Source organism: Meriones unguiculatus, chromosome 1 (assembly GCF_030254825.1).
Source record: "Meriones unguiculatus strain TT.TT164.6M chromosome 1, Bangor_MerUng_6.1, whole genome shotgun sequence".
Classification (NCBI taxonomy): Eukaryota; Metazoa; Chordata; class Mammalia; order Rodentia; family Muridae; genus Meriones; species Meriones unguiculatus.
Window position 1 is genome coordinate 72368406 of NC_083349.1, and position 25818 is coordinate 72394223.

At 49.7% G+C, this 25818-nt stretch overlaps 1 protein-coding gene across 3 annotated transcripts in view; it reads right to left on the bottom strand.

The window, feature by feature from the left end:
- Nucleotides 1-1176: 1176 nt before the first annotated feature.
- Gfra1 (GDNF family receptor alpha 1) overlaps nt 1177-25818 on the bottom strand; it is a 199262-nt gene continuing 174620 nt past the window's right edge. For all 3 annotated transcript variants that reach the window (XM_021639199.2, XM_021639198.2, XM_060391744.1), the window contains 2 exons: nt 9114-9167; nt 1177-8272 (listed from right to left, as the gene is read on the bottom strand). In XM_021639199.2, the coding sequence (XP_021494874.1) occupies nt 8123-8272; nt 9114-9167 (204 nt within the window). In that variant the 3' untranslated portion in view covers nt 1177-8122. The remainder of the gene's footprint in view (nt 8273-9113; nt 9168-25818) is intronic.

Consider the following 25818-nt stretch of genomic DNA (forward strand, 5'->3'; position numbering starts at 1 on the left):
GAAAAACATCCCATCCTGGAGACTTGTGGAAGAGTGGGGAGGACAAAGGGAGGAGACAGGACCTCCACAGGAAGTCTAACAAACGTAACTAACCAGGGTCCAGGGGACCTTATGCAGACTGAAGCACCAACCAAGGACTCTTCATGAACTGGACGTAGGCCCCTACACAGATGTACCCAGTGGGCAGCTTGGTCTTTTATGGGTTCCCTAGAAAAGGGAGCAGGGGCTGTCTCTGACATGGACTCTGCTGCCTGCCTGTCGATCACTTCCCCCTGGCGAGGCTGCCTCACCACGGGGAAGACAACGTGCTTGGGCGGGTTGCTGGGGAGGCTCCCCTTTTCTGAGAAGTAGGGGATAAGAAGAGGGAGGGAGGGTGGGACTGAGAGGAGAGAGAAGACTACAATCAGGATTTAAAGTGAATAAACAAAATAACAAAAAATCGCCATTCTAAACAGCTGTCTATTATAAAGAGAATATCTGTAAATCTATATGAGTCACTCACTGCATATGACGGAAACCCAATGATGAATCCCAATGATGCGATTATAAAATTGCTTTTAGCAGACAATATAAATGTCAGCTGTGGCCCCTACACTAAACCAGCTCCTCTCGGAACTTTCAAGTGAGCCATCATTTTGGGTCTAAAATGTCATTTCGGCCCATCGAAGTGAACACTCAGCAACGTTTAGAAGTGTTTGAAGACAGGGTGCCCAGGGATACTGCCAAACATTGACGACGGCCAGGACCTGATCCATCTTCTCCACCCAGGACCTCTCCTCTCACAAATGCCAGCAGTGTCCACATTGGGAAGCAATGACACAAAGCCTGTATTAACTGCATTGTGTCCTTTATGCTCTGCCACGCCAGAATAACGGTGTCCCCCTCTTGTAGATCTCTGTACCTCTTGGGTGTCAGCCTCCTGGGCGTGGTGCTGCACACAGCTCCAATTCTAGCACTGGAGACACAGAGGCAGGCCGAGCTTTCCACTAGGCCGGCCTGGTCTACACAGCAAGTTCCAGGACAGCCGGGCTACACAGTGAGACTTTCAAAAAAGAATTTTTTTATTAACATAATTTTCTAAAATTAGGGTAGAAGCAAAAGACATCATGGTAACCATTATGGTCTGAATGTGACAGGTTCCTCACTGGCTTGTGTCTTTGCACTTGTGGTCCCCAGTTTGTGGCATTATTTTAGGGGGTTCCAGAACCTTTAGGAAGTGGGGCTTAGCGGAAGGACATGGGTTGCTGGATGGTGGGCCTTGAGGGCTCTGGTCTGGTCCCACTTCCAGCCTGAATTTTCTGATTCTTGACCCACAGAGCTGTGAGGAGTCACAGCCCACATTCTGGTATCACGGTTCTTCAGAGAGGACTGTGCCATCCCAAACGCCACGCTGACGTAAACCCTAAAGTTGCCTCTGTTGGGGATGTTGTCACCAACACAAGAAGTGCAAACCACTGTTTTATATAAAAGAAAAGAATGTTTATTATGGTATCTGGGGTGGAGGGGGCCAAAGGAACTACATACATTCTGGAGGGTTTGAGCAAGAAAGAGGCAAACAAAAAATTCAAACATCCCAGAACCTGTGCCAGAGTTCACACAGAAAACGGTGTCCTTCCATGCGCAAGTGGTCTTCTGAAGCTCAAAGCAGTCCACGCAGCTGTGAAGACGTGTGGGCGACCTGGGAAGATTCGAAGCTCAGCAATTTCCCCCCAGGAACCCTGGCTGCCAAGATAACATGGACAGCCTGCCTCTCCTTACCCGACTCCTTTGCCACGCTCACTCTTCTCCCCTGGCTCTCAGGAGGCTGGTGTCTGGACCCTTGCTCAGGTCAGAATTCTAAAACTACCCTCTGGACCAGAAGCTGTCCTTGCCTCTACCTGCATAGCTCACCTGCATGACCTAGAACTGCAGCATCTGAGACATGCCCTCGAGTTAGGAGGAGAAGATGCACCAGCACCACAGCACTGGGAAGTACAAGAGAAAATCCCGCATCCCAAATCCCACACAGCTTCCCAGCAGGAGCCGGATTAAACGGAGAAAATAATTTCCATATCAAGGGATAATGTGCACAAGGCAGGAAACTCTTTCAAGCAAGCTGTGTGATGAACAGCATTCCCTTGTTCCCCGGGTGAGGGAGAAGAGAAAAGGTAGATCATTAGGAAAGCTGCAAGGCTCAGGATTTGGGGATCTGAAGCCACTTTCCAACTCTCTGAGGACACCAGCTCTTTCTGAATCCAGAAAACTACAGCAGAAGGGCTTGAATGCAGCAAAGCCCCAGCCAGGGAAGGCAGGGTGTCTGTGATTTGCCCTCTCCTCTCCCTCTCTCTCAGCTGCAGCTGAACAGTAAAAATCCAAATTCAGATCAAGCCCACCTTTCATGCCTAGATGATCCCTGCCTGGATGAGGAGATGGAGACAGGTGGGGCGGGGGAGCTGGTGGTATTGGAGATCCAGTGTGTAAGGAGGCGCTGTTTGCCTTCTCCTGGCCCTACACCCACCACCACACTGACCTGTTTCCGGTGCCGCTCTTTACTAGTAAAAACAAGAAACCTTGGGTTTCCTACAGGGCTTGCATTAGGACTTTCCATTTCGTTGTCCCATGAACTTAGGGGTCTGTGTTCCATGTGGTGGGCACCCATGTTCCTTGTACACATCCAGAGTTTTGCTGTTTAAATGGACCCTGATGAACAGCACCAGTAGGATGGGGAGTGAAAGCAGAGAAAGGAGAATGAGAAAAAGTGTAACACACTGACGTGTGGATGAAAATGTAACCACGAAAGCCGTGGCTCTGCACGCTAACTCGGTTAATTCTAAAGCAGCACTGCCTTTTGCCATCCCACCCAAAGCAGCTCTGCGGCCCTCCTGCCTTTGCCCTGCAGCCGGCTCGGACCTCTGAGACACCCACACTGGCGCACCTGTGCAGCCAAGCTCATGGCCATCTGCGGCTCAGACCACGGGGTACGTTTGTGTCCCCCACACAGAGGCCAGCTTTGCTGTGTCCAGAGGGATGGAGATGCGCCTCTTGGAGACCATACCCATAGTCCAATAACTATAAGGATGGTATCAGGCTGCAGGACTGTAGCAGTCTGCCAATCTAACGAGGGCTGGGTCTCTGCGGGCTCACTGCTCTGCAGGCACAGGTCTGTTGGGATCAGATGGTCACATTGGGGATACGTGTTCCCATCTCGGCACCCAGCAGGCATGGTCATCTGAGCACCTTCCTCCACTCAGGGCGATCTCAGTACCTCAAGAGTCTACCGTAAGGGCCATTCAAGGCCAGAGCAGGCATGTGACTGGAGGCCCCCGCTGTCATGGAGCAGAATGAAGCCCTTAGGTGTCTTGGTTAAAGTACCTACTATGGGGCTGTGCCTCCAAGGGGAGGCAATGAACTGGGAAGAGCCGTGTTCAGACTCAAGCTGTTCGTTTCCGGTCAGGCTCCCAGCATCTTCTATAAAATAAAAAGTGGGGACTAGTAAGAAAGTTGCAGACTGCTGAAGAGAGAAAGCGCAGAGAATCCTTCTATTGATGCCGGTGCTGAGCTCTGCAGCTGCCCTGTACTGAGAATGAGCTCCTCCTCATGGCAGTGGGACAAGATGCTGACACTGGCACCTGCCAGAGGCAGGCAGCCCAAGTCACAGCTGCGTGGGTCAAATGAGCTTGGAGACAGACCCCTCTGAGGCCTTGGCGGCCATCAGCAGGCTGCAGCACTCAGCAGGCGCTTTATTGGAGTTGGGTCTGCATGCCTTCTCCACCCCTCTGGGCTGGGTCTCAGAACTCATCAGAAATGCAGGTGGTACATGCAGATGAACAGGCTCCCTGAGCCGCCTCCAGGAAGAAGAATGGGCCATCAGAGAGCCCCAGGAGTAGCAAAGGGATTCCCTTTAGGATGTAAGTGGCAGGACACCCCAAGAGAAGGGGGATCTCAAGAGGAGGCAACGGTGGCTCCCGAGATAGGTCTCCTTTCATACAGTGAACACATGATGGCACACGGTGGATTCTGGCGGCACTTAGAGTGATGGCTGAAGGAGGGATGGAGGAGACTGTGTGATGTGGTGGATTCTGGCGGCACTTAGGGTGATGGCTGAAGGAGAGATGGAGGGACTGTGTGATGTACACAGATAACAGGAAAGGGAACCCAAGGGCTTCAGTAACGAACAGGAAGGGAACTGAACCAACTGCAGCTGAAGACAGCTCTCCTCGGGAGATAAATATTCTACGGAGTGATGCCAGGACGGAGGCAAACCCCATGGGAGTAAGGCCTCTGCAGTGACTATTATTCTGAGGCAACAGTTATTCATGAAGAATCCTAGACAACAAACTTAAACTCGCTCAGTAAGAAAAGCTGTGTCAGACTCAAGACAAGTCAGATAAAGATGTGAGCTTCCCTTGCTCAGGAAAAGAAAAACGTAGCTTCGAAGGTTAGCTGGCCACATCAGCTGGTTTTCAGTTCACCCAGACACTGACCCCAGCTTCCTGTCTACAGAGGCCCTCCTGCTGTTTCAGGACACTGGCTCTTTTATCAGGAGAAAGGCCCTCCAGTGAGAAGGTCAGGAGAGCTGCCCCCCATGGCGGCTCCCTGCTGCCCTGGATTCTGCTGCATTTCTCCAAACCCTGTGAGCTCAGGGCACATGGGCCCCGTGGTGCCCAGGTCACGGTGATCCACTCATCAACTGCCACTGTCTGTGGCCTTTCTTACAGAGATGCGTCTCCCAAGGTCTCATTTGCTTAGGCAAAGAGCACAAGTAAGATCAGTGGAGAGGCAGGGCTGCGAGTCTCAGAGACCAAGACAGCACTCCAAAGTCAGACTGTGAACTCACTTAAGCAAGCCCTCTGCCCCACACTGATTCAAACAAGCCCTGCGTGTCTGACTGTATGAATAAAAACTTACACTCCACAGGACAGCCCCTCTGAGTCGACTGTATGCAATGACTGAAGTGTGTTTATGTGGGAATCTAAGAAAACAATTTGCTAATTATACAACCCTCCTCTGCTTTCACGTCTCTTCCTAACTACAGACTCAAGCACACTTCCCCCTCTCTCATTTCTCTGACCCAGCAGACGGGGTGTTCTGGGGTGGCTGATATGGAGACAAGGAAGCTCATGGGAAATGTGACCTACCCTTGACTTACAGGCACAGACAGCCCTGTACAGCCCAAACACTGAACTCAGGCCTTGGGAGAGCTCGTGCAGGGATGAACTCAAAAGCTGTAACTTCTGAGACATTTCTGCTTAACTATACGATATGGAACTGCCTTAAAAATAAAACGGAAGCCACCCTCCAATTCCATCTAGACACAGTTTGCTTTACTCGATTAAAAATAGCCTATGCAATTTCCAACGTCTACTCTTTCTGTTAGAGATTTGAAGAAAATCAGATGTGATAAAAATAAGTGGCCAGCACTGTTGTGCACCACCCTCATGCTTTCCTAGTGCACTCTGCTGAGCACACCTTCCCTCCTGTGCTCTTAGAAAGACTCAGATGGCATCTGTTCAAGGACATTTCAGACCAAACTGAATGGATGTGCTTCTGCTCACTGAGGCTCTGCCCTTGGTCCCTCTCTGGAGCAGGGCAGGGCTGGGCTCTGAGTCACTCTGTGGACACAGCTGTCTGTCGCACTGGCAAAACAGGGACTCCAGCCTCAGCAGACCAACCCTGGGTCTGTGACAAGGGACCGAAGAGGGACGGGAAGCAGTGGAGCTTTTGCTTGTCAGGGCTCCAGAGGAGGTCAGGCACACGAAGACTGCCACGTTTCCCTGCTCTGGTTTTGCGACAAATCACTTTCTCAAGCTCACAGTGGCCAGCTGAGATCACAGCGAACGACAGGACTACTTACTTAGTTCGGTTTTGTAATGCTCTCTGACATGTGTCCCCAAATGAGGCCTTTCCCTCTCTTATTTAATCAGCACCTTGTTTTTCAAATTCACAATCTGGTAACTCTGATACACTTTTATTTCTGAAAGAAAATGAGATTTTTTGTTGGTGGTGGTGGTGACAGAGATTTTCAAGGTTTAATTTGTAGGTTGCCTATCTATGAGTTCGTGCTGAAGGCCGCCCTTGTTAGCATGGAGCCCCTGTTTCCTCCTCGGTCCTCTGAAGCTAATTAGAGCCGCAGCGTACTGCAGGAGGGATCAACAGCTTCCTCTGGTGGATCACGTCCAATCTGAACCATATGCAATTAGTCCAGCGCACATAGATGGATATACCTCAATTAAAATGAAATATGCTCAGGAAGGGATGTACTTCCATTCATGACTGACATCCTAAATGTTTCGACACAAGGAATGTGTTTATTCAAAGTCTTCATGGAACTTCCCACCGATCAGGTCAGGTACACTTGGTTGTTGGATGCATTCTTCTAGAAGACACTTTGAAGTGGAAAAAATGTTGCTGCTGAGTAATTTACATTGGTATTCATTAACATTTGGATATAAATACACTTCAAAAAACAAAAGAGGCCCTCCCCAGGTGAACTGTCATTCCTCCAAGGCAGACCTCAGAGAACACGGTAGGTGTCTGTACAATGCATACACCAGGGCTCCCTCTGTCTGAGGGTGGGAAGCAAGATCATACTTCCAGGACTCAATGAGGGGAAGGCCCTCCTCTCCTGTATTCACTTTGGGGGAGGCACGGTTGCTAGTACACAATCATTTGCAGATTCTGAACCTGCCCATGCAGAGCAGACTTTCGATCTATTCCTAAGGGCTCTGCTCAGGCAAGGAGGCAGACTCCAGGAGATGGTGTGTGTGGTCTAAACCAGGTGTCAGAGTCCCATCCTGTCCTGTGGATCTGCGCCAACCAATTCACCAGACCCCATGCTGGCCCTCTACATCCATACACTACCATTCCTTTTTTGCCTGGACTGTCCATCATGAAGGTCCTAGAACCAGATACAGAAGATGCTTGATGACCTCAAAACCAAACTGTGCTACGTGGTGCTGCAGTCAGGGACAAAGACACTGTCTCCTGGCAAGGGTCAACTTTGAAAGAGAAGGCAGCCCATCTCCATCTCAGCCCTGTGCCAGTCCAAAGCAACGGCCTCTGCCAGACAACATGAAAATAGAGTCAGGCCCGGGACTGTGTCATCTGCCAAGTAGAGCCATCAAACAGTGACGCCCTCGACCTGCACAACCTGTTCCACGCATGCACACAGCTACAAGACATGGGCTGGCTGCTCTGCCTCCTCCTCCCCGTGCACACAACTGGGACCTGCTTTTGAGAACCATATCCATGAAGTCAGTGCTGGAGCTAGGACTACCGAGGAGAGGAGAACACATGGCATGTATTGAAGCATCAGTTAAAAATGAGGACAGATCCGTTACTTCCAAAATGTAGAAAGCCAGTATCTGGAATCACTGAAGAGAAAAGTAACCCCTTCTCTCCATGTAGCCTCGTAAGCGTGGAAAGCATTAGGAGTTGCTGCGCTTCAGCATGTCTCGCTCTTGTGAGTTTAAGGGCTTCTCACTCAGGCAAAGCTCAGTCAACTGTCAGATGCTGTGTGAGGGCCACACCCACTCTCCTGTACTGGACTAAATGACCAGTTCTCCATTTGGGTGTGACCAGGGATTCTCTGTTCTGCTGGAAAGCACGAAACTGTGTGTGGTACATACACACTCCATGGAGAACACACAGAAAGGTGAACAATAGGGCAAGTCACAGTCCACAGAGTCCACTCCTGAGGCTGACCTTCACCTGCCACCCACATTAGGCTGCAGTCATGTCATCAGGATTCAAAGCCATCACATAATATGTGGGGGAAGCTTTATCAATCGCATCTCCTGCTCTAGCCAGTGGAGAGAACAGGGTTTAAGCTGTTAAAATCATCATCTCCATCACCATCACCATCAAAAACATAACCTCGGCTTGCTTCACAGCCCCGTGTACAAATGGTCCCCTTGAGCAACCCCACGCCCCAGAGCCTTCTGAGTTTGGAATTAGCCCTGCAGCAACTGTTCCACAGAAGCCCCTAAGGGTCACAAGAAGCTTTCTTAAAAACAAAAGAGTTCCAGTTGGATGAAACCGAGCTTTTAAGACTGGATTTTCAGATATACAAGAGGACAGGAAACAGATTACTTGTTTTTCTTTTCTTTCTCTTTTGTCTCTTCATATTGTTTTCTGAATGCAGCTACGATGTTTCGGCCAATGATAGAGATAACAGGGTGGCCAGAGAGGTAACCACCAGCAGTGCACCCCGGCCGCAGCTGGGAGGAGCAGCCATTGATTTTGTGGTTATGTGGCTGGACGCTCCAGCGAGACCATCCTTTTCGTAATCATGCTGTAAAAAAGAACGTTTTCATTATCAGCCACAGCACGTACCCACTCCATCAGGTTGTATTTTACCCATGCTCTCTACCAGCTTCCTCTCTCCCTAATGACCAGCTCCTCGCAAAAAGCTGACCTGAGCTTTAACCACTGAGCTTAAGCTGGCTAACTTTTGGTTTCACGAGGACGTGAAGTTGGGTAAGAAGTGGATCCTTTAGATCAACAGCTGGCCGATGCTTGCTGCTCACCCCTTCACACTTCCTTTCTGATGGGAAAGGTTTAAGCCTGGGGGGCTAATGTTTAAGCCTCTATGTCTTTCCCTATGTCGCCCAACAGTGACAAACTCCTGGCTTCTTTCTGGCTCTTCCCACTAGGTGAAGGCACAGAAGAAGCATCTGGGGATGTGTAGGAGAGGCAGCCAGACCACAAAGAATGCCGGGGCAGACAGTCACCACAGCCTTTCCCCGAGTCCCCAGCCTTTCCCCGAGTCCCCAGCCTTTCCCCGAGTCCCCAGCCCGCCCCACGGAAGACTTCACGTGAGGTCAAAGGAGCTGGGTCCTTGTGTCAGGAGGCAGAATCACTTCAAGTAACTGGTCACAGAGTCTCAGCAGGGAACGATGGGCTTAGAGCAGAGGCTGCCTTTCTGGTAAACATCACTAGTTATGCATTTAGTTCTAACTTCGCACTGAATCTTAGTTCTGCACCTTGCTGCAAAGGCAGATCAGCACGGAGGCTGATGAGACTCTTTCTGTATCCAAGACCTTATTGGTATTCAGATATTACATATTATATACCCAGAGCCAAAAGTCTATGTCCTTATAAAGGTAAAACAATAACAAAAAAATATCACTTACATCAGAAAGACAGAGATGTGTATTGCCCGACACATTGGATTTCAGCTTCTGTGCCTGGAGAGAGACAAAGGCGAGAAAAGCTCTCAGACATAATAGGGAAGAGTAATTAATTATAATCCATTAATCAACAGTCTAGAGCAGAGTGAGATGATAAATACAGGAGCCACGACTGTGAGCCTGTGTGTAATTTACAACATTCAAGTGCCTACCTAATAAAGAGGTAGCAGGTAAGGTTAATTTTAATTATATATTTTATTTAACCAACTGTATTATCATTTGAACATGAAATCAATATAAGAAATTAATGAGATATTTGGCGTTCTTTCTTCCCAGGTCTGTGACTGTCCTATTTCAGAGCTCAGTCGCTGCCTGTCACCAGTAGCTGTCTCAGGGACAGCACAGTCAGGGCTGGGACACTGAAGAGAGAGCTTTGACATGGCAACTCATTTATCTTTCTGGGTGTTAATTTGAGGAAAGTGCTTTTTGCTTTAAAACATCACAACAGACACATCCATGTATTAGTAATATGGGTACTCCTGGAAACCCTCTTCTTTGCTTATTTGCCAACCCCTGGCCCCAGGCAAGAAATAGCAAGGAGCTCTCAACGTTCCCTAACGCTGGGCCTGGGGCAGAGGAGCTGAAAGGACCCAGTTCCTGGGGTCATGGGGTTCCCTGTTTCCTGGCCAACAGTTCCACAGAGGGGTTAAAGCATACTGCAGAGCCTCCGGGACGTGCGTCCTCCAGGAGTCATGCAGCACTACAGACCCTATGGCAGTCTGAGTCAGAATGGCCGGTGGTCTCATACCTTTGAACGTTTGCTTCCCACCCAGTGAGCTGTTAGGAAGGACTTGTTGCGGGAGGTGCACCGGGGGGTAGGTTTCAAAAGCCCACACCAGACCACTGTCTGTCTGTCTTTCTCTGCCTGCCTAAGTCTGTGGGTCAGGACACAAAGTTTTCAGCTACTGCTGCAGTGTCACACCCACCCGCATGCTGCCATGCTCCCTGCCATGAGGATCATGGACTAACGTTCCAAAACCGTAGCCAAGTCCCCAAGTAAATGCTTCCTCTTCTAAGTTGCTTTGGTCACGTCTCCTCACAGCAATGCAACAGTAACTGAGACAAATCCCACACCAGAAACTCAAACACTGCCCCCGAAGGCAGCTGCTAGAGTACTGAGCACTGAAAGCCTTAAGCTCTCTTCCTCTTACTGGACCAACTCCCCCATTGGTCTTATGCTTGGTGGCAGGGGTGCTTCCATCACTCAGACAAAGTGCAAAGAACAGACCTTGAAAACTACCCACTCAGTACAACACTCACACTACAAACAGACAATTCAAGCCCAGGGACATTAAACGGCTGATGTGCCTATAGAGCCAGGATGCAACCCAGACTCTGCAGTGGACGAAAATACGCTCTTTCCTGGATCACAGACTTCTTCAGTCTTTGTCCTCCCAAAATCCACACAGGAACTCTTCCCATGATACCCACCCTTAGCCCGAACAGCAGTGGCCCTGACACCAATGGGAGCCTGTCTGACGGGAAGGCAAACCCTGGTAAAGAGGCAACACCTGTGAATCAGGCGGTGCCTGGGCAACCGGCTCTGAGGGCTGCCTGTGTGCTGTGAGCCGCTGTGACTCACCAAAGATGCACGAGGCTAACATGACAGCACGCACACCCAAAGAGTAATTTGTTGACCATAATGCCACTGGGAAAGCATCATAATCTTTACCTATATTTGCATATGCCAGCAGTGAATATGAAATGGAAACCTTTAAGCAGGCTTCAAGAACAAGACACTGTGAAGCACCCCGGGCTGTTCAAAGGTCACTAAATGTTATGTATAAGAAGATCAGAGGGGAAATTGGAAGCGGAATTGAACTTACTCAAAAGCCTCCTTTTAATCTATAATAACAGCACACCTGATCCACTGCTCGGCTACCTAGAGAATAACGCGTAGAGCATCAGGTTTCATTTCTTGTCAAGTTTGGAAGTGTTCCCAGACACCCGAATGGTCCTAACACATTCCATTCTGATTTTCTTCACTAGGACAGAAGATAAAAGAGACAGACAATCCATTTTCTGACTGGTCTGGGGAGGCAGTGGACCCCTGGGCTGTGATACAATGTGGCTTCAAGCTGTCTCTGTCACCTGGTCACGGCAAAGTAGCCCCTCCATGGACACTGGTGGACACTGGCCTCCACGAGCTCGCAGCAGGGTGTCTCTCTCACCCGACTCGCACCTGTGAGCCTGGATTTGCTCAGCATACTTGTAATCTGTGATCCTGTCACTGTGGAGCCAGGGACAACCTTGGGACAATGTTTCCACGGTTAGGTGATTATGACGGGCCTTCCAGTAGCTAACCAGAAAGGGCTGCTGTCTTTCCGCCTGTTTTCATGGGCTTCTCCACATGAGTACACACCTGTGCCCTATCACTGAGGGCCTCACACCAAATTAAGTGTTTATGAGCCAGCACTCAGGGAGGCAGAAGCAGGTGGGTTGATGTGAGTCTAAGGCCAGCCTGGTCTACAGAGTGAGTCCAGGACAGCCAAGGCTACACAGAGAAATTCTGTCTCAAAAAATAAAACAAAACAAAACAAAAAAATGTTCATAAGCTCTCCAACAGGTCACCATGCCTTAAATAATCTGTCAGCTCATGCGCCACCCAAAGAACGGCTGCTGTGATTATTTACTGGCTCTGGAAAATGCACTTACAACACCCCACATCTGGAGCATCTATGGGCTCCTGCTCCCCAAAGTAGCACCTCTACCAGTTAGCTCGTAGCCTGGAGGACCATCCTGGAGCCTAACTACACAAAATGCTTAATACAAGTGAGAATGTGGTGCCCTACCCAGAGAGGCTTCCCGTGGTAGCCTTCCCAGGGCCAGCACTAAGGCCAAGGCAGGTCTCAGCTCTGCTGCCAGGAAGCACTTGACAAGCTTCCTGTCGAGGGCTCTGATACTGGGGATGTCACTGCCAGCGTAGAATAATGCAATGGTCCTGCAGGCACCCCAAACCTATCGGGGACACTGTAAGGTATGTGGTATTAAAGAAAAGGTGAAGGCAGATGGCACTTGGGCAGCAAAATCAAAGGCCTGCTCACAGGTGTGAGGCATGTTTAAGCCCCTCCCCCCCAAACCCATGATGAGATGCACGCCAAAGGATCCAGGCCTACCCTGGAATTAACTACAGGCCAAACATCTAGTTACCCTGTCCATAGGTGATGAGCAGCAGAAGGGCAGAACTGGACCCACAGGTGATGAGCAGGTGGGTGGGGGGGGGAAGGCAAAACTGACCACACAGCTGTGCCCAGTGGCTGGTTGCACGGTTAGGAGGCTTGTACTCAGCATGAATCCCAGTGACCACTGAGGATCAGGAACAGCCCACTGCAGTCCCAGAATCTCCGTAAGAGAAGACGGGTCTTAAAGCCCACTGTGTAAGCCAAGGGACCTGTTACTTGAGTGCTTGCCACATACTTGAAGTCTTGTTTCACTGCTGGAAACTGAGATGGAAGCAAGGACATTAAAAAGAACACCCTCCACACACACACACACACACACACACACACACACACACACACACACAAAACTTCTGAGACTTTGAAGAGAGTAAAATGAGCTTGAAAGTGGGAAACAGCTGTCATCACCAATGCGTGAACAAGCAAGGCCAAGGGCTCCATAAAGACAGCACTGGCACAGGGTGTGGGGGGAGGGGCCCTGTGGCGCCCTGCTACCCGATGATGGGGCGCACATCACCTGACTCAGAGCTCAGGCCGTCCACACCTACATGGACCCTGACCCAGTAGTCACAGGCTTCAAAATAGGGTATGTCTTTAAAAACTGTTTTTCTAAGGGTTAATTTGAACAATTTTTACAGTAGGCTGAAAATTTCCAAATTCTTCAGTGTCTTTTGGGAAAGCGTATCCCTATCTGCTCACCCCTAGTCCTGCGGTTTGGGTGAAGACTCCCGACTGCTTTGTAGAAAATGCCCACAAAGATACCGTCCCTTGCAGCTTTCATCTCAAGGACAAAATGGGTGAACACAGGCTCTGAACGCCTTCCTGACATTCTAGAAAACTGCAGACACTTGCCCTTAGAATCTCCACAAGCTTGTCCCTCCAGCAGCTGTGACAAAACTGTCCCTGGTGGTAATGAGTAAGTCCAGGCATGTCACGTAATAGAATTTCCAGGGCGCTGTAATTGGGAGGCCAGACCCTAGCAGTCCCTGGCAGCAGAGGGTTAATAACTGCATTAGATGCTGTTAACCTCTGGTACCTGGAGTCAGAGTGGCCTCTCTGCCTCTTACCTCAGGCATCAGCAACTGGAGAGCCAGTCTTGGCGGCAGCCGCACTCTACTGTGGAATACACAGGCACACGCGTAATTCCTGGCCGGCAGTGGGGTCTCCACCTGCTTCTGCCCGCAGCAGGCCCTGCAGGACTTTGGGAACAGCTCAGGTTTGTGAGCAGCAGGCCTGCTCTGTTTATGGAACTGGAGACTTAAAAGTGCACCCATGTAGAGCCTGGGCTTTGCTTCCCCAGGACTTCATCTCTGTGGGGAAGCCAGTGTTTAATCTCGGGTTTTTAGGGAGCTGTCAGCCAGCAGGGCATGGAACATTTCTCTGTTCTCCTCCATGCAGGAGAAAGCTGTTCGTTCTCTGCTCTAACTCCAGGAAATAAACCAGAAGAAACCACCCTACCCAATAGCAACAGACTGTCCAGGCTACAGCCAAACAGTCATAATTAATGTGCTCTGGTTCTTCTCTCTCTTCTTTCCTGATTAGAGATTTGCTATATTAGGAGCCTGTTTGCTTAATGACAGAATACAAGCAATAAACAGAGAAATCGCAGGCTGTAAAACACAATCAACTTTGCTCTCACTAAGTACCTGGCTGCATGTATCACAGTTGTCAATACCAGCTCATTAGCACAGGAGCCTCTTCTACAGCACGAGCTGGACTCTGGCTGGGGAGACGTTCTGAGAGATCTTTCTCGAGTGTCCGGAAGTGAAAGCCTAGGACTTGAAGCCACTTCTCAGTTTGAATATGCGTATTTGACGTTCTCTTGTGGGACCAAACAGAGGGAGGGAGGTGTGCGCCTGACCCCAGAGGAAGCCGACAGGGTAACTGGCTACACAGGCCCTATTTCCTCACGGTACTTGAATTGCAGATTCACCTGATGATGGGCGTTCATGGTTCATTCTTGTTAGGAGTCCACCGTGTAAATGACCTGCATCTACCCATATCAACTTCTGCACGTAGAGAGGAAACAGAAGGAAGAAGCTGCCTTTGGGTAGTCTGGTGAAGTTGTGAACTGCAGTGTTCTCCAGCCTTTCACAGTCTGCGGCTCTGCAGACTTCTGACTTTTGGGAGAACTGGAGAGGTTTTTTTCATTACCAATCTGGTCACAAGCGGTTGGCCAGCCTTCCTGACATCTCTCTGCTGTCTATTCTGAGACTTACCTTCCCAAAAACTTGGTAAAAAACTGCTTGTAGCCACTGGCTTGAATAATTTGCAGTGCAGTCGGCTTTGCAAAGCAAGTGAACACATAAATACGGCTGCCTGGAGCCCTCCGGGCCATTTGTCTTCTGGAGCCTGTGCTTATTAGCAGGGAGGGGACCCACTTCTCCACTCTGTCAGGAAGAGGAAGGGACTGGGAACATCCCCCAGAAGGGTTAGCCACAGCTGTGCTTAGCAGTCCCACCATGGAGCCTGCGTGTGACCCTGACATCCTCCTGTCCCAGAACATGTATCACCGTTGCCCGAGCCTCGGCCAAGGCCTCTGACCGTGAGACACACTTAGAAGGCTAAGGGTCCTTCCTCAGCGAGGGCCCTGAAGACCCAGCATGGGCCCTGAAGACCCAGGGTGGCAGGCTCTACCAGCTGGGAAAGCCACGCCTGGTCAAAGGGCTGGGTGACAAAAGTCAACGGAGGTGACTTCCTTTCCAGGAGCTGGACTGACCCAGACTCCAGGAGGACCCTGTATAGATGAGGCTCCCAACAATGCATCCTGGAGATCTAGAAGTTAGTCAGACTTGTGTGGGGCCTCACAACCTTCAAGGCGATGGGGAAACAATCTAGGAGGAGTCTTGTGTTTTCTCATGTATTCAGCTAGTTTGTCTGAGATCAATTACTCCTTATTGTGATTCTGCTCATCTACAAGTTACTGAAATAAGTTTCATAAACAGTATTCTCATAAACAAACTGAGAGCAAGCACACTCGGCCCTGGATGCCTACGTTTCCGCCAGGGAGGGCAATGGACGAGGGTGCTGGGCACTAGTGTGCAGACCAGAACAAGCTTGGACCTTCAGTTGGCTTTGCGTGTGAGTACATCTAGGGAAAGGTAGGCTGGCTTCTCAGAGAGTTGCGTGAAAGTCGGTTAAGATAGCTTCTACCATAGTTTGGTACTTGGTCCAGGTACTGGCTTATCGGGTTGGGAAATGCATGCGTGTATACATACGCGTGTGCAGAGGCATGTGTGCATCCCTGTATGCAAGTGGCAGACATCAGGTTAGTCACGTTCTATCTTATTTTTCAGCAGAGTCTCTCGCTGAACCCAGAAACCAGCAGTTCAGCTGGACAGGTGGCCCAGAAAGCTCTGGGGATGGCCAGTCTCTGACCTGCACTGCTGAGGTTACAGAGAGGCCGCTGGCTTTTGTATGAGCAATGGGGATTAAGACTCAGGCCCTCGCGTGGGTGTGAAGTGCATGACCACTGAGCCATCTCTCAAGCTCCACGACATTCTTTGAAAGCTGCTGTTGACATGGCCTTATCCTCTCAGTGGTCTCTAGACAGTCTTGGATTGAGACAGGACATTATTATTAGAATAGAATAGAAAATGCAAATGAGGTTAATTTAGCTTGAGAGAGAAGTAGTTCATGGTCATCCTTAGATTTTAAAAATGGATGCCACAAAAGATACAGGAAACAGACATACATCTAGGAAGACGCCAACACTCCCTGTGAGCTAGCCATCCCTCGGTGTCACCATCAGCCTCCTGTACATGGAAGGATGCTCGAAGCCCACCGCTGTCATTCAACACCGGCGGCAGAGTGGCGAGAAGCCATGTGTGGCTGTGGCTGGAGCTCGCCAGGGTGCTGCAGCTGGCTCCCTCTTGTTTTATAACCCCACACAGCCATCTTTGTTTTGTTCTTCCCCATGTTGTGGTAAACACGGGTTGCAAAATACACAACACAACTTCGTGCTTTTATTCATGGTTAGCTTGCTTGATTAGTAAGATATTCAGACAAGAAGCAATTACAGGCTGTAGTTTGAGAATTATGCCCAATTAACAATGATGCTAAACAATGTGTGAAAGACACTTTGGTTCGGTCTGCTTGGGGAGGAGGGGCATTCTGTAGTGCAAACACTGCCACCATGGCGCAATGGCTCGATAGCAGAACGTCTATTTTCTAAGCATATGGTTGGCAAAGATTTCTAGCTGTCCCCCATGAGAAGTGCGTGTGGCGTGGCTCATGGACGTCACCCTAACGTCAGCAGAAGGCATCTACTGAGCGTCTCACTCTCCGAATCGCGTGCACACCCACGTGGCTCCCTTTGTGCAGGTTGGACCTGGGGGTTCAGAGCGCGGTTTTTACAGAAATCGGAGCACACTTTCTCAGACCTTGACACCCATAAACATTGGCTCCTGATCTGAACCCTACCATTAGTTCACATATTTCTTACTTGAAACTTCCAAAAGAAGTCGATGTTCTGAGGTTTACTACGGGGGCAATTACTACAGGGGCAGCAGTGATCAGGGTCCCACATCCAACATGACAGAGCTAACTCAGACAGGAACAGGGCTGAGAGGACCTCCCAATCCCGAATCCCAACACTAGGAACAATGCTCGGAACTAATGCTAGGAACACTAGGAACCAATGCTGCTGTGAGAAGCTGAAGGTCAGCTCAGGCCGAGTGGCTTTTCTTCTCTAAAGGGTCTACGATGTAACCGCCCTGCATCATCTCTGGGGTCCCTGGAATTATAGCAGTGGACAGAAAGACAACCATTTGGGAGGGAAAACTCCCTCAACATCTGTCAGTGCCCGATTACTTATTTTCCCCTATAGATAGCGTCTTCCATAATATGGCTCCTGTAGGGCCTGAAATAAGAGAGGCAATGGCGGGGGGGAAGCAGAGGTTCAGAGCACATTTCTCCATAGTGAGTCCCATGTTCCAGCGCTGTGGAGCCTATTATCCAAGGAGGCACGGATGGTTGGAAGTCCTAAGGATAAAAGGTCAGTAGGGAATTGAAGAAATTGGATTTATTTATAGTATGTGACTAAGTGTACTCAGAGGTTTTCTCGTAGGTTTCCCGCAACAAGAGAGCATATTTATATCCAAGATAGGGCAGACATCCTATTCCTTTTTATTAAGCGTGTTTATTACCCAGCAATTGGGTTAAGCAATTGTCCAAGGCCGCATTACCGGCCTTCGGATGAGCTTGGCCACGCTGCTCTCGGGAACCTAGGCAGGTGATTCACGGCTCCTTCCTGAATGTGGTGACATGGAAGTGAGTCTTCAGACCCCATCTCAGTTTTTGAGACAGGTGGGTTTTAAGCCTACTAGGGAGAAGATGTAGTGTGCAGGTGAGCACAAACACGTGCTTTAACCCAAGCCACTTCTGCAGGGAACAGACGGCTTTGAAAGGCTCAGGTTTACTTTCCAGAGGAATCTTGCTGTCCTATCTGCACAGGTCCTCCTGTCTCATGGTCAACAAGGGTCACCCAGGAACAGAAAACTGTGATAGGACATCCTGCCTGGAGCCGGAGGGTTGTCATCTGTTTAATGATCCCAACCCTCCAAGGCAGCGGGGCTTTCGGGCTCCCCAGGAGAGCGGACAAATCAGAGCATCTGGGAGATTAGAGGACTCTTCACAGTCTGTGGGGCACCCCAATTTCACTGTAGTCCATCAGCCTCATCCCCACCAGCAACTCCAGCACGCCATCACCTGGAGGGCCGACATCTCTCTCACGTCTGCATGAGCCTCTGCCCGTCCTCAGCACACTTGCTGCTGCATTTGGTTGCTTAAGAGAGATTGGCTTTAAATGCCTTTAACGGCGGTTTCAAGAGTACTTACTGCTCTTCCAGAGGATCTGAACTAACAGCCTAACAGCCACACGGAAACTCACAACCACCTGTAAACTCCAGTACCTGGAGATCATACCCCCACCGGCAAAGCATGCATGTGGTACACAGGCACACACTCAGGCAGAACACACACACACACACACACACACACACACACACACACACGACTCTAAAATGCATTCTGTCTTTGGGAAAATGGATGGAAATGTTGCCTGAACTCACCACAGGCCATGGGATCAGTAAGCACAGCCATCTAACCCCATGAGAAAACAGAGCAGTGATGAACTAGTGCCCCAGATCCCTGGACTGTACCCCAGAGAGAAAAGAGCCCTGTGGCAAGGGATGTATTCTGGCAAGTACCATTTTCACGAGCCGTAGACAGGGATCTGATCCAGGTGCAGTCAACGGAGAGCCACACAGGACTCTGGGCCCTGCTACTGAGTCTCTGTAAGGCAAGACCCTGTTTGTGGACATGGCCTTCAGCCACTTACTGTATTGATGCTGGTTGTCCAACAACATTCCCACGCCATATTCCAAAACTACAGTAACCTACACTACAGTTTCAATGACAAAGTGAGATGGGCCCTTCTCCTTGATGCTGTATGCTAACATTTCTATGACTCATAATGACAGCACATATTTAAATTATTATAATGCAAGGCTCCCATTTTTGCTACTCACTTTACAAAACAGTGGAGAACAAGCTATCTGCAAGTGTTAATAAGAGTCTCTGTTAGACTTAGGAACTGGAGCTGAGACTCTGTCATCAAGGAGATGTCTATGAAAAGGAAAATACTTCTGAAGAGAGAAGCAATTTATTGTCTGCTCAGCTGAGGCTATCCAGCCTGGCTGCTCACTCAACAAATAGGTTTATTCTATTTGCAGGAGATTAGGGATAAAAGGGGGGAAGAGGAAAATTGTAAGCCAGAGTTACTGCGCTATGTGTGCTTAATTGGGAAGGTATCTAGTTGAGAAAAATGGTCTCTGTTGAAAGGGGGACATCTGGGCTCATTAAAGGTGTGCAATGGATTTTGATAAAAGCTATTTTTCTAAGTCATTAAATTGGTTTTAAGGAACTTTATATTCTCCTTCATTTGAACAATTATTAAACTATAAAACAGAATTGCACAATTGCAAAAACTGTAATCTGAAATTTTACAGCCAGCTATAAAATGATGTATTATTAACTATACTGAAGATGCTCAAGCCCATTACAACTTTTTAAATGAATTACAAAAAAGCCTTTACCGCTGATAAAATAATCTTAAATTACGGCATTATGTAGTCTAACAATATGCCGAACCGAAGCTTGCTACAATACAAACGTGCCAATACAAAGAAATGGTTTCCTGAATTAAGTTTTTACAAGCCCACAATCTGATAGCAGCTGCTGCCCGGAGGCAGCGCAACACCTGATCCGCAGGCTGCCTGGGACAGCTTGGCTTCTGTGCAGGTGCACCTTCTGACGTCCCTGCGACCTCAGGCCCCGGAGTCAGAGCCTCAGCGTGGAAAGGCCTCCCGAGTGACACTTAGCACGACTAGTAAGAAGTTGAGGCAGAGAGGATAAGTACCCTGCCCTGGTTTTCACGGCTGGAGGACACCGAGGGAGCCAGGCTCACTCTCGAGTCCAGTTCCTTCCATCAAGTCTGGCAGCATGTGTCGAGGCCTGTAGCCCCATGTTGAAACAACCTGCTCTGATGTGTCCTTCTGCCTAAGAAAGAGTGTGACTGGCTTTTCCCCTTGTTTCTGAGAGACAACTTGTAAATCCTTCAGCATTCTTGACAGTGTCTTTACTCGTCAGCCCCAAGAGAGTACCTGAGTGTGTGTGAGGAGATACCTCAAGATGGAGGCCGGCAACCAGAAAAGCCAACCTTGGGTTTCTGGGGCGGAGCTTTGAGTCCAGGAGTCAAGCTGACCTGACTCCTGAGACTATCTGAGGAGGGCTGGCGGTTATCTTCAGTTGGGATTCAGTTCCTACTTAATGCAATTCCAACAGAAACATCAGCCAGTGGTTTGCACGAAGCTTCGTGAGTAGAAAGCACATTCCTGTGACAAAATACTGTGTGCTCAGTCCACAGGGAAGGGCATCCTGAGAAATCCCTGACGAAAGCCCTCCCGGACCTTATTTATACCGTCATTTGGCCGGTCCTGCTTTGCATCCTTTACAACAAAGCTGTTAACAGCAATTTTTTGAGTCCATGAGTCGTTCTAGTGACCAGAGCCTGAAGCTCCTGCAAATGTCTGCATCTGTAACCAGCTGGTCAGACTGCATAGGGGAGGAGAGCCCAGAAACGGAGCTGGCATCTGAAAACGGTCTGCATGTGGCCCACGGCCTGACAGCAGAGCCTGGCGGCAGGGCCGAGGTCAGGCTGTGCCGAGGCACACCAGCGGGCCTCAGAACAGTCATCGTCACCTCTCTCTCCGCTGGTTTATGGGCCATACGACACTTCAGTGTGCCAGATGTTCAACAAGAATTTAGGGACTGATTTAATCTACGGTGATGAATAACGTTAGCGGGAAGCGAGATGTTTAAAGTCCTCTGATTTAGGTAACACGGACAGGCACGTTGAAAGCACGGAGGAGATTTCGCTTTAGCACATCTCCTCTCCTGGTCAATGTTGTCTGTTCCTTGGTCTCGTCCGAAAAACAGACAGGGTAACAGTACTGATTTCAGGGGCTACTCTGGGCTCATTCATGGACGCTGGTGTATACAGCCGGGCTTATTAACACCAAACTGTTTCACTCTAATTTTAATATGCTTGTGCACCTGTGTATGTGTATGAGGAGGGCAGGAGTGGATTGCACACGTGTGAAGGTTCATGTACACATGTTCATGTAGATGACAATCTTGTGTGCTGCAATTCAAGCTGCCATCTGCTTTCTTTCTGAGACAATGTCCCTCACTGGTCTGGAGCACACTAAGCAGGCTATGATGGTTGACCAGTAGGCCCCAGAGATCTGCTTATTTCTGCTTTCCCAGAGCTGGGATTATAAGCATGTACACTGAGTACACAGAATCCTTGATTGCACACATGCTATTAAGAGCCTATGATGGATGACCTTTTATAAATGAGAATATCAAGATAATCAATCTTAAACCCAGACTGCGCCACATTGAAATGGGAACAGCTCCAGCCCTGGGCTGTGACTCCTGGAGACGGGGACGGTTCTGGGACACCATCTCTTTCTGTAACTAAGAGCGTTTGCTGCTAACACTTCTGACCACGCCAGCACTGGTCAGAAGCTCAGCGAGGCTCTCGGCAGACAGACTCTTTCCTGACCTGCTGGATGGTCTGACTTACACTGCTGCTCCAGGGAGCACTGTTAGGACAGAGCTACCGAGAGAATTACCTAGTTGCCAAGATGGCTCTGGAGCAGTTCTAACCCCCTAAGAAAGACCTGGGCCTTTCTCTTCGGGGTTCTCTTCCTTTCCTGGCCCAGAATACGAAGAAAACCCTACCCACCCCTTGGCTGTCTGCTGATATTTAATTCCTTCTAACAAATAAGAAAACAAAATCTAAAGAGCTTCAGCATCTACTGCGGCCTCCTCCCGCATCCTCAGAACAGACTCTCCTTAGCAGCTTGAGCATTCCCAAGACGTCTCCGAGGCACTGAATACACCTGTGAGGAGTACAGACACTTTCCAAGTGCCAAGGGCTTGGCTGGCCCCGTGCACACTTGAACTGTTCCTTAATAAAAGCCAGAAACTCAAAACATGAATTGTGTTTGAGAGCAGAAATTCAGAAAGGTGAAGGAACCTGCTTCACTGACACAAAATAACAAGGAGGCGGGAGTCAGGTCCACCTGACTCCATAGGTCTGCTTCCTCCCCAGGAAACAGCTCCCGGGTTATCCAGCACACTTAGGAGGAAGGTGTGAGAAATACCCGGGGCTTCTCCAGGGTGAAGCAAGTAACAGAGGAACTCAGAGGTCTGAAGAGCCTGCTCCAGACAGACCTGGAGTAGAAACGAGGCCCCTCCTCTCGGCCCCAGGGCTGGCTGCCTGCTCACCAGGCAAAGCCCTACCACCATGGGCTCTCTTGTGTCTCCTCACCGACAGAAGATTAACAGGACGCCAAAGCACCCCATTGCTCTGCAAGCATAAATTGCAAGAAAAACATTTAGAATATTGATTAAGTGCTTCATGCTCGAAGATTTAAATTTACCTCCTGTATTTCCAGGATTAGCTGACATAATGGGGTCAGTCTGCCGGCACAAATGATTTACAGAACACCCACTGGCAGCTTTCCTTTGAAAACTCGACACTTAGAAATTTGCGCTTGGTCACAACCAGCAGAGCCCTGGGTATTTAGCAGTTTGGGATAATCACCTTCTTGCTGGGAAGTTTCAAAACCAGTTCTAGACAGGTCTGGCCCTATCTGGAACAAATGGATTGTGTTTGGAACCCATGAGGTACTGGGGCAGAGGAGGCAGGGGAGCCTTCTAAATATAGATCCTAGCCAATAGTCCCAGGCATAACACGGAAGAGTTAAACCAAACGTCCTCCCACATGCCTCTGATCTGGCCCTAGGTGGCTTCCCATCAGATTCAGCCTGCAGCGAAAGATGCAGTAAGCTTAGCTCTGCCTCTGACTAGAATGAAGAGTTCAGGCGACCCTGCTGAGAACCACTCAGAACTGATGAGCTCTAAGAAGGAGAGCGCACTGGTGGGTACCCATTTCGGGGTGCAGGGGCAGCAGGCAGGCTGACTCTGCATTGCTGACCAGGGCAGGAACCCTCCTGACAAAGCCTGGCCTGACCCACACCTTTCACAACCCCGACAGCTGCTCTCCCGCTCCTCTTTGCAATGCTGTCTCGGGCATGAGGGGACGCACGTCTTGGATCAACGCCTGGTAGACTTCCGTGTCTCACACACAGATGTGCTTTGCTGGGCTCACAGAAAGTTAACATGGGGCCTGCACTGCTGCCAATGGCCCGCAGCCGTCCTGCTGGATCTGGACTGAGCATGTGATCTTTCACCTGTGGTGTCTCGACCTCAGGCCCAAGGCTGGGCTTGTTTTCTGGCAAGACCGCTCAGCTGGTAAAACATGCCAAGCAAACACTGAGGACCTGCCACACGCTCGCACGTCCAGCACCAGGGAGGCAGAAAAAGGCAAATCCCTACTGTGGTCTGTGGAGCAACCAGCCAAACTCAATCTGAAAGTTCCAGATCAAGTGACACACTGTCTCAGAATAGGGTGGATGGCTTCTGAGGAATGGCACTTGTACACACACTCACACATGTACACTGTACCCCCGTAACAGGCATGCATACAAGACTACACACAAACTGAACCCGATTAAGGTATGTTCACTCATATGTAAAATCCAAGCACTTGGACTACTGAGGTAGCCAGAATGAAACAGATTTAAGGTCACCCTGGAGTACAATGTGAGACCCTTTCCCTCTAGAAAGAAAGAGGGTGTGGGTTTTGGTAATCCTGGGAGCCTCCCCCTCCTGATATCCAATGCAAAACTCCTACAATTAGACACTGCATAAAGGGTCTTCGCTGAGGCGCTGGAGCTAAGCAGTGTGTGGCGACTCCCAGCAACAGAGCGTCTTCACGGGGCACTGGAGCGAACAGCGCGCAGATTCCCAGCCAAGGACTCTCCACTTACATCCCCAGAGGTGTTTGCTTTACCTAGGCGACAAGTACACTCTCTTGGTTTAAATACTGCAAGTGTTTCCAGCTGCCAGGCACTCAAGTGCACAGATGATGAAGTAATTGGTAGAATTATTAAGGTTTCTTCGTTTCTCCTGTGACCGTTCCGTACAAGCCAGAGAGACAGGCTAACAATAGCCCAGCTTGCGTCATGCTTGTTACTAATATGCTGCCAATTAATCCTGACATGGGAGCTTGGCAGGTTACCCCAAACCCGGTATTTTGTCACCTCAGGGGGCCAGCACTTGGACATTGCCTTGACATTTTGTACTAATCAATCAAGTTGTTTCTTAAAGCAGATCCTTCCAGTTACCCGCGAGCCCGTGATCTCCAGGCCCTGCACTGCCCTTTCCCAGGTGGATCTGCGGCTGGTTTACCGATGATTACACTTCTAAGCAGACTTTTGAAAAAAACAAATGCATATTCTTGTTTCTTTCCTTCCAAGGGGGAGTCTCTCTCAAATGTTAAGACAGGTCCTCCAGTCCCCAAGAGTCTCCTCGTGTTATTGTGTATTTAAAAATATTACAAGAGGGCGCTTCTCACGGGAAGTGAACTTTAAGGCTGCCAACGTCTTTGGCTGTCTCCAGATCTGTTACCAATTGATTCCAAGATGGTTCAAGCAAGTCCTGTTCTGAGTCATGACACAGGCAGCAGGGACAAACAGCATTTGAGGATATTTCTAGGACCTCCTGGCAAACGGTAATCCAGCTATCCACAGCCAGGCAGGCACAGAGGAAAGGCAGACTTAGAGAATGCGCCTCCTGGGAGTCCTGTGCTGAGCAGAGTCCTAAATCAGCCGCAGGGACCATGTGCTCAGGTGACGGCCCTTCACTTGTCACTGTCATCAACCCTAGTCTACGGCCTCAAACTATCTTTCCACCATTCTTCATGTAGGTCACCCTGAAGAGGTCACAGAGCTACAAAGCTTTCCCTGGCGAACTTTCAGTCCTCCTTCCCTGTGTCCTGGACGTGAATCCAGAACAGCCCTGAGTGTGGGCTGCAGATCTGCCCTTCACCCCTGTCTTGACCTTCAGTGGGGCAGCACCCTTGTCTTTCTTTCCTGCCCTCTGCTTACTCTCACTCTCCATTCCTCATGTGGAAATGAGGCAAAAAGATACACTGGCCTTGGGATTAGCCTGCCAAAGACACTAGTTTCAGGGAAGTCACTATCCTCTCGATTGTCTCCCTGTTCTGAGCCGTGACACAGACAGCAGGGACGAACACCATTTTATTTCTAGGACCCCCTGGCAAATGGTAATTCAGCTATCCACAGCCAGGCAGGCTCAAAGGAAAGGCAGACTTAAGAGAATGCGCCTCCTGGGAGTCCTGCCCCACAGGGGTGCTCTGACGAGAAAGGGGACAGAGGGGCCACATCTCTGGAATTGTGCAATGCGCTGCTCTCCACCCACCAGCTCTGCCTCACACCAGTGCTCCTCAGCACACACAGACTCCCAGCCCGGAACACAGCCAAGCAGAGCCGTTCGTTCCTGTAACGGACCAGTCATGTGGCCAGCCGACTCAGGATCAGCCAAGTCATCCTGGAGCATCCCTCTGGCCCTGTCTCAACTCCTGCAGCTAGGCGATCCTCGTGCTCACAGGACAAGGAGAACAAGAATTAGCATGCCCCCTATGAGCACAGTGCTAACGCCCTCCTCCATGTCTTAGGCATAACCACAGGTTCAGTGAAACCCAAGGCCTCCTCTCCCAGACGCCAACCCCTGCTAACCTTCCCTGTGCATCACAAGGAGGGGAGGTGTGTTCGTCCTCAGTCCTGGCCAATCCAGGTTCTTTGGAAGTCAACAGAGGCAGACCTGAGATAAACGGCCCTCTTTAATTTCATCTTGTCCCTCTGTTTACAAAGCAGAGCGCCTGTCCTAACACAGGAAGTGGAAAGACATGGTTTCTGGGGAATGAAGCTCATGTGTGCCTCAGTGTTGCCAGGGTAACTGTACGGTGGTAC